The sequence below is a fragment of the Atractosteus spatula genome, chromosome 27 (genome assembly GCF_055471065.1).
Source record: "Atractosteus spatula isolate fAtrSpa1 chromosome 27, fAtrSpa1.hap1, whole genome shotgun sequence".
NCBI classification, from domain to species: domain Eukaryota; kingdom Metazoa; phylum Chordata; class Actinopteri; order Semionotiformes; family Lepisosteidae; genus Atractosteus; species Atractosteus spatula.
In genome coordinates this window covers 2,435,079-2,450,385 of record NC_142732.1, presented here as the reverse complement: position 1 = coordinate 2,450,385, position 15,307 = coordinate 2,435,079, and the positions used below count along the sequence as shown (strand labels likewise).

Here is a 15,307-nt window from a genome sequence, read left to right as displayed (position 1 = left end):
AGGGTGATTTATAAATATATCCACAGTGTATCCCTTCAAGACCTACATTTCAACACCGCACTGACGGTGGTTTGTCGGCATGTCTGTTCATTCCCTGCATTCATAAGTACTAGAATGGCATAACAATAATAAAATAGTTTAAACCTGGTAATGCATTTATCAACAAGTCAACTTCTTACACCTCAGTGCAACTCCATTTCTTTCCCCAGTTAATTCTGGTGTTAAATATTTCCGAGAATGCATGTTGGACCCACATCCATTATTATCCACAAAATAACTTAACCACAGTGTAAGAAAATAAAAATGCAAGGCAACACATTTTATTTCAAAGGCCTAAATGGCATTAAGTACAGCATAGAAATCCCCCAGCTTGTGTCCTGAAAAGACAGTTGTTACAGGATAGCATATACCATTTACCTTCTTTTCTTTTACATGAATTACATTCATTACAGCTTATATTTGTTGCATTTTTGTAACCCATTTCTTAAGAGACAATTGACTAGCGGAACAGTAAAAAGTAAATCTTGGCTTCCTGTGGATGGAATTCCATTAATTTAGCCAGCAGTTTGGCCACTTTGGCACAGGTCTCCATGCAGATCCTATGTCTGATTACTGAGTTTCTCACAAAGAATTCCCCTCCAGTGTATGACAGTCCCCCCTGGAATAACAAATACGATCAGCTTGTCTTCACTTGTGCTGTTCAGAATGAGCATTTACTATATTCACATTTGTCAAGCAATTTCTAGTGAAAGTACTACAGCTTATATCATGTTCTCAGAGCCTATTGAAGAGGTGAAAACAAAAACTTAAAAACACACATTCACCATAAAGCATTTCATGCCAATACTAAAAGTCACGGTACTTGAAAACATTAAAAGGATATCCTCTTAAAGTTTCTCCCCAAACAATGATGGTTTAAGATTATCGCTAACTCCTCCGTGAAGACTTTTGTCATGTGAGAAAATGTATTAAGATAAATAGAAGATTCTTGTTTTAAATAGGCCACTACAGGACTCTTGTATTAGAAAATATCCATTTCTGTTTTTGCAGTTGTGTTTAGAGATGGCAAGAGGGACTATTAAAGTGGTCATTCATGAAGAATGAATGTTCTACGCACAGACCAGCACATAAAAAGTATGTGGAACTAAGCTTGAGCTAAAAGCATCATGTTTCCTGCTCTTCTGGCATTAAGGTGCTTTTTTCAGTTCCATGAATTGCAGATAAAACCATTAGTGAACTAAAAGTGAATAAAACCAACTGTAAAAAGGCATTTTCTTTAAGAGACAGGAGTCCCCCAGCTTGTGTAGTAATGAGATTTTCTTGTAGGAACTTCCAGTGATCATAGTTAGCCAGGGTGGAAGAAGTGTTTCTTTTTCTGTTACGCTCAACCATCTAAAATGCATCAAAAGTAAATCTCCAAATCCATTCCTTCCATTCGGCTGAGGCAGCAACTGCACTCTTGAGAAATGGGCAACGATGATGTTGAGTTCATAAATGTTGTTTGCTATGCAAACCCTTCCCTGTCACTTGTCCTTTCTATTACAGTGGAATTTGTGGGCCACGCTGCTAGTATTTGACTTGTCCAGGAACCTGCATGTTTACCCCACTGTAATCCACCATGTACATGGGCCACTGCTGTTGAAAGAAGAGCACAAAAACCAAACAACGATTATTTTTCTTTAAATGCTTTTCTCTAAAATACTTGGTTGAATTCCCAAATCCAAATAGATCCGTTTGAATTTTGAAACTTGTTCTCTTATTTTGGTCTCTTGTTCATAGTTTATCTTAAATTGTAACAGTAAGCCAGATGTTTACCCAGATCCAAAGAATCATTTCCATTCTGACCTACTCTGGACAATGAAGATTTGTTACTTTAAAAGACTTGCTATGCCACTGTACTGTAACTTTGCCCAACGCATTTGCACTCAAATTTATGTCTAATTTATTTATGTGGTAGATCTAGACAATTGGTTCCCAACTCTGGTCCGGTCTCTGAATACTTAATCACAGCCTAACTGATTTCATTTTCTATTTGGGGCATATTAAAAAGCTTTCAGCTCTTTATACATTGAATGAGCTCAGTAACTGGTATCAATAATGTAGCAGAACTGCCTTCACCCATCTAACCAGAGCAAAGAGAAGGGAAGAAAAAAGCTGGTTGTGGTAATGTCTGATACACTGTAACTCTCACTTGTGTCTCCTGAATTGATCACCAATTTATAACAGTGAAGGCGAGTCTGCAGTACAGAAACTGTATAGTTGAAGTCAAGCATTTCTAAAACCCAGGTGCCATACAGTCTTAAACAAAAAAACAGATGAGTTAAGGCCATTATCTAGCACTTGTGATTCAGGATTCAGTTGTAAAGAAAACCAGCAGACACCTGTCCAGCTGATTTAGGGCTAGGAACCAGCACACTAGACCATTAACACCTTTTGCTCAAGTAACAAAATGATGAAAAAACCCAAGTCATAAACAATATTAATTTAGCAAGAATCATGAGATATTAAAAAAAAGAGAACAAACTACAGCAAGCCACTCTCTCATAATCCCATTATCCCCAGTGCCACTCACCATCACAGGAATCTGATTGGATGTTACTCCTGACTCCACCCCTGAAGAGGTGGAGACACTGCTGGTGTCAGGAAGTCGTTTGCGCTTGCGGCGATGAGCAGAGCCTTCTTTCCCTATAAAAAAAAGGAAAGATGAATTTGGTCATTCAATGCAACACTACTGTCTTGTTTCAAAACATTGACAGGAAATTGAGGGCATGCTGGGAAACCAAAACAGCAGTATAGTAATAATAATTGTTTATTTACTCTTTTGATATCAGCATTCCATAAACTAGGAAGCTGTCCTGTTCTGATAATAGCTTATCTCAAAAGATTCAATCAGTATAGATCCCTGGTAGATCGCTTTGGAAAGCTCCAGTAAAATCTCTTACCTGTATTGCAGGCTTGGGTGCAAATTTCTGCAAAAGGCCTGTTTGAAAAACAGACAAAAACGACATGAAGAAATAAAATTTGTGATGACAAAATACAAAACAACTGTATAGTGATAGTAATTATCTTAATAACTGGTATTGCAAGTTGGCTAATCTATTTCACAACACATAGGTTCAATCACTAGTATTTTTTCAGTTATGCAATAACCCGACTTTTTCTTCCACAGAACATAATTTATTAATGAAGACAGAAGTAAGACCAGTGTGGTTTGGACATGTGGGAAGGAGAGATGAAAACCGTGTGGGACAGAAGTTGCAGGAAGTGAGCAGGGGTGGGACAAATCCGAGAGGAAGGCAACAGAAGAGGTGGTGTGATACATTAAGCAGACGAATGGCACAGGACAAACAAGTGACCAGACCCATGAACGCTGACAAAACCCTGTGACAAAAAAGAGTGCACAAGATACATTTTAGCTAAAACAGATATTACCATACATATGATATGTAATTTGTTGTTAAACCTTTCAACTACCTGAAAAGTAAGAAAACATTCAGTGAATGGGTGGTTTAATTTTTTTTGCAAAGATTCTGGCTTCAGAATCAAAGTCTGTTTGAGCTGGCTGTGCTACTGTAGGTTTCAAATTGATCAGACGGCCCCCTGTACAGGACACGCTAACGTCCACTGCTGCCTCCCTGCCTCTCCACTCACTGAAGCTGGCTCTTGATGTTGATGGTGATCTGTTCCCGAGCCTGGAGGATCTTCTCCAGGCGTGCAATGTCGTAGGTGTTGGGGTTTCGAAATGGGATGTCGTCTGGCAGCCCAGACACTTCCACAGAGTCCGGACTGCCCCGGATTAGCTTGTAGGGCACCAGAACAGAGCGGTCCAAACCAAGAGCCTCCCCTGGACATAAACAGAGTCAAAGAGAGAGAAAGAGGAGGGCCCCGTTATTCTGAATTATACCCAAGATAAACTATATTTGATAGATAAACTATATAAAAAAAATATTATCTTGTTTATGCAAATATGTTCTTAATAAAATTAAAATGTGGATTTTGGACAGCGATTATAATTTTCTGTGATTGTTTTGATCAGTTGTAACTGACAGTGATATACACAAGTGACTTTGCTGCACAAGAACTAGATCACTTCATTAGTGAGAGAGCTAACTGGGTAATGTGATGAAGTGATGTAACCTAGTGAATGTCAATCCTGGAATAACACAGAAAGTAACTAATATGCCCTATTCATAAACAGATCACCAAAATCCCATAAGAAGGCAACATGCAAAGCATGTTGTATTGCTTCCAAACAGTGGTCACAGGAACTATTACCCTAATTATAATGCTGTGGATTTGTGTCGGTTTCTTTTGATAGTATCATTGGAAACCATTCTTTTCTAGTGTTGACAAAAGTGGTGCACTTACAAAAAACTGTAAGTGAAGCCTCAAAGATCCAAAGGCAAAACATTGTAAATGATAGTTTAAGGGTTGCATGACAGCGATTGCACACTCTCCAACCCAAGTTCAGGGATTCTGAACTCTCCTGCGATACCACACAGCCAATGAAGAACGAAAGGAAAGCAGAACTGACCATATTTCTTGTTGAACAGCTCTTTCACCTGCTCCCGGAGAATCACCTTCTCCCCCATGCGGTTTACCTCTTCATCGTCTGTTGTGGATAAATAGGAAAGATCATGTATAAAAGACACAAGAAAAAAAGGCAAACACAATCCAAGAGAAAAACGGATCTTATGGCAGGCTAAAATAAAGAGACAGGCACGTGGCAAGACATACTGGCTATACTGTAGGTTCTCCCTGACAGTCCCGAGAACTCACCACTTATCGAGACATAGGCTTTCTTCAGCAAGGTGATCCTCCTAGGAGCTGCAAGGAGAGGAGGGGTTCATTCCATGGGCGTCCATGGTAGAGCGTCTTGACATTATAACATTGTATACCAGCACAAAAGAAAGAATGGTTTTCTGTGTGGGTGTACAATGTAGAGAATAACAAAATGTCTTTTACTCATTCCAGTGCCATTGAGGCTATCCTCTTAAGCCCAGTAATACAGTGCTGGTACAGGTGGACATAACCTTGTAGAATATGGGCATGCAAGGCAAAATACTAATACTAATAATAATAATCATCATCATATAGGTGGGGCATATACACAAAGCTATATTTAAGAAATTATCTGAATACAAGAGAAATTCACATTAGATAATCAGGAAAATTCAGAATACCACCTTTCTACATTATAAAAAGTGTATTCACTACCGTTACATTTGAAAATGCTTGTGACGCAGAAAAGATTTGCAAATCATGTTAAGTCTATGTGAAACCTATTACATCCTTAGCAAGTCAGTGTAATCCAACACTGCTGCAAACGTTTCTGTAGTTAATGAACAGTCCCTTCTAGTTTCTTTCTGACTTTTTTTTTCATTCATTATTAACCATGAATTATATCAAATACAGCCTCACACTGATGCAATCCTGACACGGGTCTCTCACCTGGTTTAGGAATAAGCCCTTGGAAAGGCCTGTGAAGAAGATAAGATGAGTTACAGGAGCAGTTTATGTCATTTGTAGCAAAACTGATGACAACACATACAACCAGTGAAGGAAAAACCACAGTGCCCCCACCCCCACTACCTGGTGATAGTGAAGCGGATATTATGTGCGACTGCCAGGATCCGCTCCAGGTTCTGGGATCCGAAGGTGCACGGTTTCCGGAAGGGAATGCCGGGAGGCAGCCCCTCGATAATGACAGAGCCTGGGTTGCTCTTGATCCTCTTGTAGGGCACCTGGACCGGGTACTTAATGCCAAGGGCCTCACCTGAGCAACACAGACATATGGTCCACTGGGGTGGTTTGAACAACAGAATAAACTAAATGGAAGCAACAGCAGGGAAAGCGATCAGCTTTACAGCATCGCTGCGTGCAGTGTTAGGCTGCGGACACATGGAAACAGTAATGCTTTAAAGAATGATTCCCTCTGCAAAGGCTGAATGTGTCCTGTTTTTCCGTTGCCTGTGCAGTCAATGGGAAAAATAGTGTCTAGGAAAAGCTCTCAGGCCTATAGATTTATGGAAGAATTTCCTCAGAAGCGCAAAATTGGACTGGAGATAAAGTCCATGTCATGTTGTATAATTTGGTCATTAGTTGTGAAAATTCATCGTGCATTAAAGAACACCATATCCCCTCAACACGTCACCATGGCGAGCTGGTCACAACTGTTTTATCTGTCTATAAACTCACCATATTTCCTGTTGAACAAGTCCTGAACTTGTTCTCTCAGTGTGTTGGCCAGGTCAATTCTAGAAAGTTTGGCTTCTAAACTGTCTGCAAGATAAAGACATGAAAGACACTTTCTTTTTATAAAAAAAAGACATCCAGTTGTATTCTAGCCTTTTTTTTTTTGCTAAGTTTGTTTTGTTCATCTTACCTGAGTACCCAGGTCTCTTCGCTGGAGTGCCTGGGTCCCCCACCGCTACATCTTTGCAATCCAGTTCAGCTCCTGCGGAAACAAGAGCTCAGCAGGTCACGAAAGAGACTGTGCCACTTGATAACAAGAGTGTCCTGCAGAATCAGAGCAGGGACTCTCACCTGGGGTGTTGGCTGGGTGGGGAGAGGGCTCCGGTTTCAGGGCCTCAGTTAGCAGCTCAGGTCTGGAAAACAGTGTGGTTATATCTTTGGGCAGAACAGAAACAGACTATACCAATGGCCATTTCATAACCTCTTCCATGAAGCTTGTAATGAGGGCGACTCTTTGGTTGTACGACATAGGATCTTTAATTTAACCTGATGACAAGGGAAAAGAGACAGAGGCTCTCCTGACCCGGCTCACCTTTTGATCACGAAGCCGATGTTACTGCTGACTGCCAGGATCTTGCGCAGTTTGGCGGCACCAAAGCAGTTGGGGCGGCGGAAGGACATGCCCTCGGGGAGCCCAGTTACATACAGATCTTCAGGGTACATCTGGAACTTGGAGTAGGGCACACGGGTGGGCTGAGAGAGGCCAAGGGCTTCACCTGTCATGGAGCACGAACAGAAGCCAGGAGTCGTCTTCTGTGCTCACCAGAGCTGACTGAATGTATTGTTAGGTTTAATGAATAATGATCCATTAAGAAAGGTGAAGCCTGTGTCAGACACAGTGACTCAGCAAAGCCAGAGCTTCTCCTGGTTTCTGCAGAGATAAATGGACTAGAGAGCACGTGACTCATCCCATGGATGGGACACCGGTACATGACAGGGATCACCCCCAGCAACGCTGTTCCCCATTTATGTGGCTTTAATGAAAACTCATTTCGTCACGCCACTGACTTCTTTCCGTATTGTGACCCTGAAGCATGTCAGCTGACTGAGAAATAAGCATGATGCCCTGAGGCTCTTTGGCTTGACAGGGTAGAGTATACTGGCGCCTGGTCACTAGGTAATGCCTAAGCTCACTCACCCCAAGAAACTTTGGTGGCATGGGACCAGCTGTCTTTTGCCCTCTGACAGCTCCCAATCACTGCAGTGTCTGTAGGAAGGACTCGAACCCACAACCTGTGCTCACTAACTAACAATGTGCCCACGAACCCATTAACAATTAGTTGGTGCCCTTCAAGAAGCTCAGCTTGCAGGCTGACAGGTGGATATAGTTTCCAAGAGAAGGCTTTTTGCAGATGAGCCACTAGGTGCTACGTGATTAAAAAAAAAGTTTCAAGAATTCAATTCAGAAGCATAAGAGAATATGACAATACATCTGCCTTGGATTATTGTACTGGGCCACCTCATCCTAGAGAGAAAACCTTTGGCACTGAGGCTTTATTGCATAACTCACCATACTTCGCATTGAAAAGGCTTTCCACTTGCTTCCGCAGCCTGAGGATCATTTCTCCGAGATCCTCTGAAACATCGAGGAGAAGAGGTTGGATGATGATGCACACAGTGACAAGAACCTCAAGGAGCAATTGCTTGGTAACCTCAGAGACGGACTCCATATTTTAACTATTTGGGAACAATCAGACGCTAAACAAAAGTTTCTTCAGCACAGTAACAACTGAGGAACTCAGATTTCGGAAAAGATGGCGAGTTCTTCTTACTTTAGCGTCTCATTATTATGGCATCTTATGGTTTCTTACCTTTAACAGTCCTTCTTGCCGCCGTGGGTCTGGGCTCCTGCGCAATTGACTCAACTGGAATTGAGGAGGAGGCAGGTTGGAAGCAGACAGGAGTGTGTCAGGGATCAGTCTGGCTTTAAACAGGTGCCACTTGATTATAAAGCCTGTTGCTCTGGTTAATTTAACCCTGGTTAAATTGAATGTTTCAGTGAATCTCTAAGTGAAAAGAAGTTGACACAATCTCTGCATCTTTCCGAAAATTCAAATGCATAATTAGTATTTATTTGCAATTTTGTAGATATTCAAATAATAAAACAGTGAATACGGCACATGTAAATGTTTGAACACCCCAACAGTCAGTACTTAGTAACCTCCTTTTGTCAGAAATCACAGCTTCCAAACATTCCCTGCAGCCAGCTAAGAGAGTCATCCCATACTTGGTTTTGGAATTTCCTCCCCACTCTTACTTGCAGAGCTCTTCTGGTTCAGAGATATTATTAGGTCTTCTTGCATGCACTGTATGTCTGAGATCTCCCCACAAATTTCCATTAATATTCAAGTCTGGGGCCTGTGAAAGTCATTCCAAAACCCGCAATATTTTATTCCTGTAAGTACTTCATGGTTGATTTTGAGGTACTTGTCAATTTAAGACACATAGCAGATTGTTGTCTTGCTGTAATATCAAACCCATGTTCAAGTTTAGCTTCTAGGATTTATTGATTTATTGTTGAATCCATTCCTTCTTCCACACCAATATTTCCTGTTTCACTGGCTGCCAAACAGCACCAAAGCATAATAGATCCAACCTCATTTACTAATTTTTATCCAAATGTATCTTTTGTGATTGTGACCAAAAAATTCAATTTTCATTTAATCAATACATAGACATAAAAAATCCCAACACTGGTGTTTTTAGACGGTGTCTAAATTTAGACATTTAGACATTGACCTTTGTGTTGAGATCATAGAAAAGGTTTCTTTCTGACAACTCTCCCATGCAGATCATTTTTGTGTAAGCAACTCTGTACTGTGGACCTATGGACAACTACCCCAGTGTCAACTGTCAACTTCTCTGCAGGTCCTTTGCAGTGATCTGTGGATTCTGCTTTGCAATGTGACCAGTTTCAAAGCAGTTTTATTGTAAAATTTCCTGCGTCTTCCAGATCTTGCCTTGACTTCAACAATTTCCTTTCTTAATGATGATTAACTTCCATTTCTTAATGATGTTTCTGACAGCTGAAATTGCAAGCAGGGAAGTATTTCGAGACAATTTTATAGCCTTCTTCTGCTTTGTAAGAAAGAATTATCCTCCGACAGATTCTTAGGGGAGCACATGGTTGCTGAAAGTAGGCAGAACAACAATCACAGCCTAAGAAGTTAAACCCTGGAACTGTCGTCACCTGACTTAATTTAAGGTCTTGCAAGTCAATTAGAAAAATTTGAAAAAACAAATTAAATAATAGCGGATCGACTGGAAGGGTGCCCACACTTTTGCATGTCACATTCACTTTTTTAATTTTAGCAAATAAATACTAATTTGGCATTATACAGTAACTTGCAGAAACATGTTGGGATTAACTTTGTCCCACGAAGAGGTTGTGTCGGCTTCTTTTCACTTAGAGGTTCACTAAAATATACATTTTAACCAGGGGTGTCTAAACTTTTGCAAATAAGTGTATATCTCTGCCACTACTACAGTTGGAATGTAAAGATGCAGTGCTTCATACATCGTCAAAGTTGCTGTTGAAACATTCTAGTTTAAAAAATATATAAATCACTGATAGGAAGCATAATCATCTTATACACTGATGACATATTCCAAACAATCAGAATGGAGGTATTGATGGGAAAACCATTATAAATCATGCATTTACATCATTTAAACTTATCCTATCTGTGTGGTACAGGGCTATCGTATCTGTCAGCCAGATTTCACCAATATTACAACGGATCCTACAGGATATAAAAAATACCAGTTCTAAAAATACTGGAAAAAAAATAGTTGGCCATTTTATTAAAACATGATTTATAATGTTAATATGAACACTTAATAACATCTGTAATTACATTGGAGTGCCAGATTTCAGTTTCTGATGGGCTTGTCTATTCTCATCAGTCGATAATGTCTATTTTACCCACTTCCATTCTCATTCCCAAACCTGTCTGTGTTTCTTGACATTCATGTTGCTAAGAGCACTTCGAATTACAAAGAGAACCACTTTACTGTACAACATATGTTTGTCAGAAAATTAAACTGGTAAACACACTGGTAAATGTCATAACTAACAAGAAAACCTCCCTCCCCACCCCTGAGTTAAAGTTATTCTGTTGGAAACAGGCTGTTTCAAGTGTTCTTATTAACTATGATTTTGTGGAACCAGGATGAAAAACATTTTTGGAGCAAGGATTTAAGGGCTGTGGGTAGGTCTGTCTAACTAGTAGTCTGGGTTTGGGGTATTCTAAGGGTATCTAGACCAAATGTTGTATGTATGAACAATTCACCAGGGTGACAGAGGAACAGAGACTCCTGAATGGTATTCAGTTCAGGAGCTGGGCTACAAATTGGCCATTTCCCTATGGAAATAAGCTACATACTGGTACAGTCAAACCTGCCACAGAGACCCAAGCACATGGATAAGTCTTTATGTCATAGAGGATAATCCAGAACTTTGACAGAAGTCTACTGAAATACAGGTTTTATCTGTCAGATAGTAATGTCCATTTGAAATAATTGCACAATTATTAAAGGCAATCAGGATGATGATATAACCTGTCTTCTGGTCAATATGCCCCCTCTATCTGTGTCCTAAGATGAAAGTCTGGTTAGGCATAACAATGACTGAAAGATAGGTGCATAATTCTGTTTCAATGTGGGACATCAGTTTTCAGTCGGCATTATGTGGTCTAAACAGAGGCCTGTTTTAAATCAGATGAGTTCTTTTTTGACTGGTTTTCATTTTGACAGGGCAAGGTAAAACAGAGTTCTGAGTTACTGTTGTGCCCAGGCTTGACTGTAAGGTAGAAAACTGGTACTGAAGTGCAGGGACTGGGCAGCAAAATGGGTACAGGAGTGTATAGTAAAGGGCTGGTGGGGAAGAGTCTGTGAAAATTGTTCATACATCTACCTCCCTAAAAGTAGGAGAGTGATTGCAGGTTGGCCCCAGTCGGTTCTGTGTCCTGCCGTGGCGCTGAGGTGACAAGTCAGAGGTTACCTGCGGGGGAGTCTGAGAGGTGGGGGCTCTCACTGGCCGCAGAGTCGGCCGCAGGCTCGCTCAGCTCCTCCGGAACGACACTGACATCTGGAGGAGGAGATGTCTTTATGAACAAACCGTATACGGTAAACACGGGCCTTCTCTTCACAAGAACTCAGAAATAAAAAAAAATCTCAGATTGCATCTCCTAACCTTCTGCAGCACCTTAATGAGGATTTCGAAATTTGCTCATAGAGCCAAAAGTGGCATGAGAGGCATCCTTCAGGCTCAAGCTCCTCCATTTGTCACAGATTAGTAAGTAATTGCATAGGCTATGCCTTCCTGTCTTACCTGGCACTGTCACTTGAATGATTTCTCCATCTGGTGGCTCAGTTTTAATCTTTTTAATAGGGGAACAATCTCCTGATGGCCCTTAAAAAATGAAACAAAACACACTCAGCACTTCGGGTAGGTTATATTACAAGACTTTCCAGTAGACTATAGCAAAGTGCATATAAGCCACACCTCACGATAAAGGGAAGAGCAGGTTAAGAATTGCAGAAAGATGAGTGCTTCAATTGCAGTTGCATGATTATGATTAGGACTGTGTGTTCCTGGTCCATATTTCCAAAAAGCAGAACAGACAGCTTCAGAAAATCATTCTGCAAGGTTTCCTATTCCATTCTTAGTGTTTGGTACAAACCTGCCTCACCATCTCCTACAGGGCTCACACATGAACTAGTGGATCTGAAAAGAATAAGAGAAATATTACATGCAGCATGGCAATTTCAGTTTCAATAGGTTTGTTCATAAAAATTCTTTCCAAAGGGAAAGAAGGTTAATAAACCACCCTCAAAAAAGGCCAACATGTTCATTTTTTTGTTAGTTTCTTCCAAAATGTGGAAGTGATACAATGTTCCCAATATACAAAATTAGCCCATTCCCAAGCAGGACTTGAAAAGAAAAAATCTGATGCTAAGGTTCTCTACAATACATAATTGCACAAAGACATAAAATTCACTGGCATCTTCTCCAATGTCTCTCCTAAACTGGCAGCTGGCATTATCATTTAAAAGAAGATGCACACAGTTATACAATCAAAGAGGCTTCACACATCTCTGCGCTCAGCCAGGTTTGAAAAGAGCCTAAAACCCACCTGCTACTGTGCGAGTTGCTCATCACCTCGAAAGCTGGTAACATCCTGGGGGTCTCTGGATAGCTGTCTTCAGATGGAGACCCTGAGTCCTGTTTCCCCTCATCTTTGAATGCCTTTCCCCCAGCTGCAGAAACAGAATGATGCAGGGAGACAGGCCAACTAGAATTTGGGACGAGGAATTGTGAAAGCATTCCCTTTAGATTTGGACACAGTGTTCAGGATGGAAATTGATCGCAACTATGGAAGAACTGCTTTTATTTTAAAAAGCTGATTTACTGCACTCCTGGTCCCCTTGTAAAACATTGGCAATGATGCAATGATACAAACCAGGGTGATCCAACTCCAGTTGTGGAGTTCCAGTGTGTCTGCAGATTTTCATTCCAACCCAGGCCTGCATGACCTAATTCAGTTTGCTATTGTTTAATTAAACCAATTAACAAATCCCCGCTCTTCAGGTGTAGCTGCTTTAAAAAAAGACCTAGAGAACCTTCATATTGCACAGGATTTCTAGGACCAGAGCTGGACCAACCGGACGTAGACTCATTCTTGTCCTGTACATCTCAGTCCTGATAGAGTTAGCAGTGATCACTTAGGCACATGTGTGATTCCATGTTTGGGGACCAGCTATAATGATCATCACTATGATTATAATAACGTTTTATTTAGCAGCATAAAACGCAAGTGTGGGGGCAACACACTGTTGGTGGTGGAGGGGATCCCCATTACCTGTATTGCGCTTTGAGTGGAGTGTCCAGAAAAGCGCTATATAAGAATAAGGATTATTTTTTATTATACAATTCAGGGCACAGACCCTGATTTTTTGCAGGATTGGCAACACATGACAGATGTGTTGATACAGAAAATGTATCAGATTCAGTGCTGATGGTGAGAGTCTAATGAAAGAACTGACAGTATCACCTTCAATGACTACAGATTTAGCAGACAGAATGGAAAGGTAATTAGAAGAACTGCACCGACTTCAAATATAGCATCATTTAAAAATGAATTAAAAAATAATAATTAAAAATAATTACCTGTAAAAATCCTTTCATCAAACATTCTGGAAGATAAAGGGAAGCAATTACTTCAGGTTGAGTACACAATTGCAGGCAGTATTATCAATAATTAGCAAAGCAATTATTCATCTCTCTGAAAAGACACAATCTCAGCCCACTCTGCAGCTGAGATAATCAAGCAACAGGCTAAACCAAAGCAGGATCCGAGCCTGATAAAGAGCTTGATTGACACAGGATTCTTCTATCAGAATTAGCCAGCTGTGTCAACACAGAGGGGAGCTTCAACAGATACCTACTATAATGTCTTTAAAAGAAGCTTTCTTAAAAGTATTTGAGCGTTTAACCTGCATTCTCATTCTGTTCACAGCACAGTATAAAACAAGACCATTTTTCTTGCCTAAGTTAATTTTATCTGCATACTACAAAATATTTCAAATGAAAATATAATTGGGAGAAGATCACTATTTATAGGGACAAAAGGGTATTTGTGCTCAAGATATGTACAGTACAATAAATAGCTATGGAAACTATAATATTTCTTTGCCTTTTCCAGGACCGTACACAACACTGTACAGCATCTGTATTGTGCACCAGTCACTCAGGAGATTGAAAGGAATCATCTCTTGCACATGGATGTTCAGTGGTTTCTATCCAGTGTAATGTTATATTCCATGCTTTAAAAAGGCTCCCATAGGTACTCCTGCGCCTGGTTTATCCGTGCTAATAGGAGTCATCTCCTAAGTGCAGAGCCTAAGGCAAAACTGTCACTCCTTGGGGGGCCTGATTACCGTTTCACCACAAAGCGCACACTGTGCCTCTCCTCCAAAATGCGCTTAAGTTTGGGGACCCCGTATGTGCAGGGCCGCTTGAAGGGGATCTTGTCGGGGATGCCAATGATCTCCACTGCCTCCGGGTCACATGCTATCTTCCGGTACGGCACAGGAACCATGTGGTCCAAGCCAAGCGCCTCTGCTGCAGTAGGTCAGGAAAGGGTTGACAATAAGAAAGACCGATTTGTTAGAAACCTCCAGCCTGGGCTTTGCAGACAGGCTTAGTAAAACCAACACCCGATGTTGGCAAGCTGCTATATGAGAGACAGTTTTCTACACAACACCGCCATGCTTTGTTCTCCTAAACTAGCCCTGGATGTCCTCAAACAAAATGAAAATGGACAGCAACAGCCACAATGTGCTACAAAAAAAAACCAAACTTCAAATAGACAGGAAATTGAGAAGTAATTCTAAAAAAATTAAATGCATAAAAAGAAATGAACAAGACACCACATAGCTGCGCTAAATTCATATATTTTGGTTCATTTACAAATAGTTTGGAATTTGCAGCTGCACTATTAATCAAATCTTCCAGTCCTTCGGAAAGCTTTGAAACTGGTCCTGTTAGCCGTTTAATGTAAATATGAATTGTTTTTACTGGCAGTGTAAGTTATAGCATGACACAATACACCTCAGTCCTTTCCTACCATAGTGGTGGTTTTCCATCACTGGAACAGTGTGGCAGTCAGCTGAAAGGTGCTATTGCCTTACACCACGATCTCTTACCGTAACGGCTGTTAAACAGGATCTGGACACACTCCCGCAGTGTGTTAATGTCTTCCGTTTCACGAATGAACGTGTCCCATTTGTCTGTAGAAGTAAAATGGTAAAAAAAACTCGTATAGAACAAGACTGATTTTGACAGCTGTTGCCCACAGTGATCGCTTTTAGACTCTGTGCTGGTTTTCCACAGCCATTTTAATTCAATGAACTGCTCAAACTCTTAAGATCAGGATTCCAAGATCGCAAAGGACAAATCAGGGAGTGATTTGTTTTCTTCTGCCACTAGTCTCTTCAATTAAGAGTTTTTTCTTTGTTATATTTTTAACTATTTCACACAAATTCAAAA

The 15,307-nt window shown here is 40.6% G+C and overlaps 1 protein-coding gene across 3 annotated transcripts in view; it reads right to left on the bottom strand.

The window, feature by feature from the left end:
• Positions 1–298: 298 nt before the first annotated feature.
• gtf2ird1 (GTF2I repeat domain containing 1) overlaps positions 299–15,307 on the bottom strand; it is a 29,385-nt gene continuing 14,376 nt past the window's right edge. For all 3 annotated transcript variants that reach the window (XM_088907240.1, XM_088907241.1, XM_088907242.1), the window contains exons 8-28: positions 14,965–15,048; positions 14,197–14,380; positions 13,427–13,452; positions 12,393–12,516; positions 11,940–11,983; positions 11,588–11,668; positions 11,258–11,344; positions 8,067–8,120; positions 7,766–7,831; positions 6,788–6,971; positions 6,547–6,608; positions 6,386–6,457; positions 6,199–6,282; positions 5,593–5,776; positions 5,452–5,480; positions 4,780–4,827; positions 4,535–4,612; positions 3,652–3,844; positions 2,943–2,980; positions 2,573–2,685; positions 299–1,635 (exon numbers count right to left, since the gene is read on the bottom strand). In XM_088907240.1, coding sequence (XP_088763366.1) covers positions 1,567–1,635; positions 2,573–2,685; positions 2,943–2,980; positions 3,652–3,844; positions 4,535–4,612; positions 4,780–4,827; positions 5,452–5,480; positions 5,593–5,776; positions 6,199–6,282; positions 6,386–6,457; positions 6,547–6,608; positions 6,788–6,971; positions 7,766–7,831; positions 8,067–8,120; positions 11,258–11,344; positions 11,588–11,668; positions 11,940–11,983; positions 12,393–12,516; positions 13,427–13,452; positions 14,197–14,380; positions 14,965–15,048 — 1,904 coding nt within the window. In that variant the 3' untranslated portion in view covers positions 299–1,566. The remainder of the gene's footprint in view (positions 1,636–2,572; positions 2,686–2,942; positions 2,981–3,651; positions 3,845–4,534; positions 4,613–4,779; positions 4,828–5,451; positions 5,481–5,592; positions 5,777–6,198; positions 6,283–6,385; positions 6,458–6,546; positions 6,609–6,787; positions 6,972–7,765; positions 7,832–8,066; positions 8,121–11,257; positions 11,345–11,587; positions 11,669–11,939; positions 11,984–12,392; positions 12,517–13,426; positions 13,453–14,196; positions 14,381–14,964; positions 15,049–15,307) is intronic.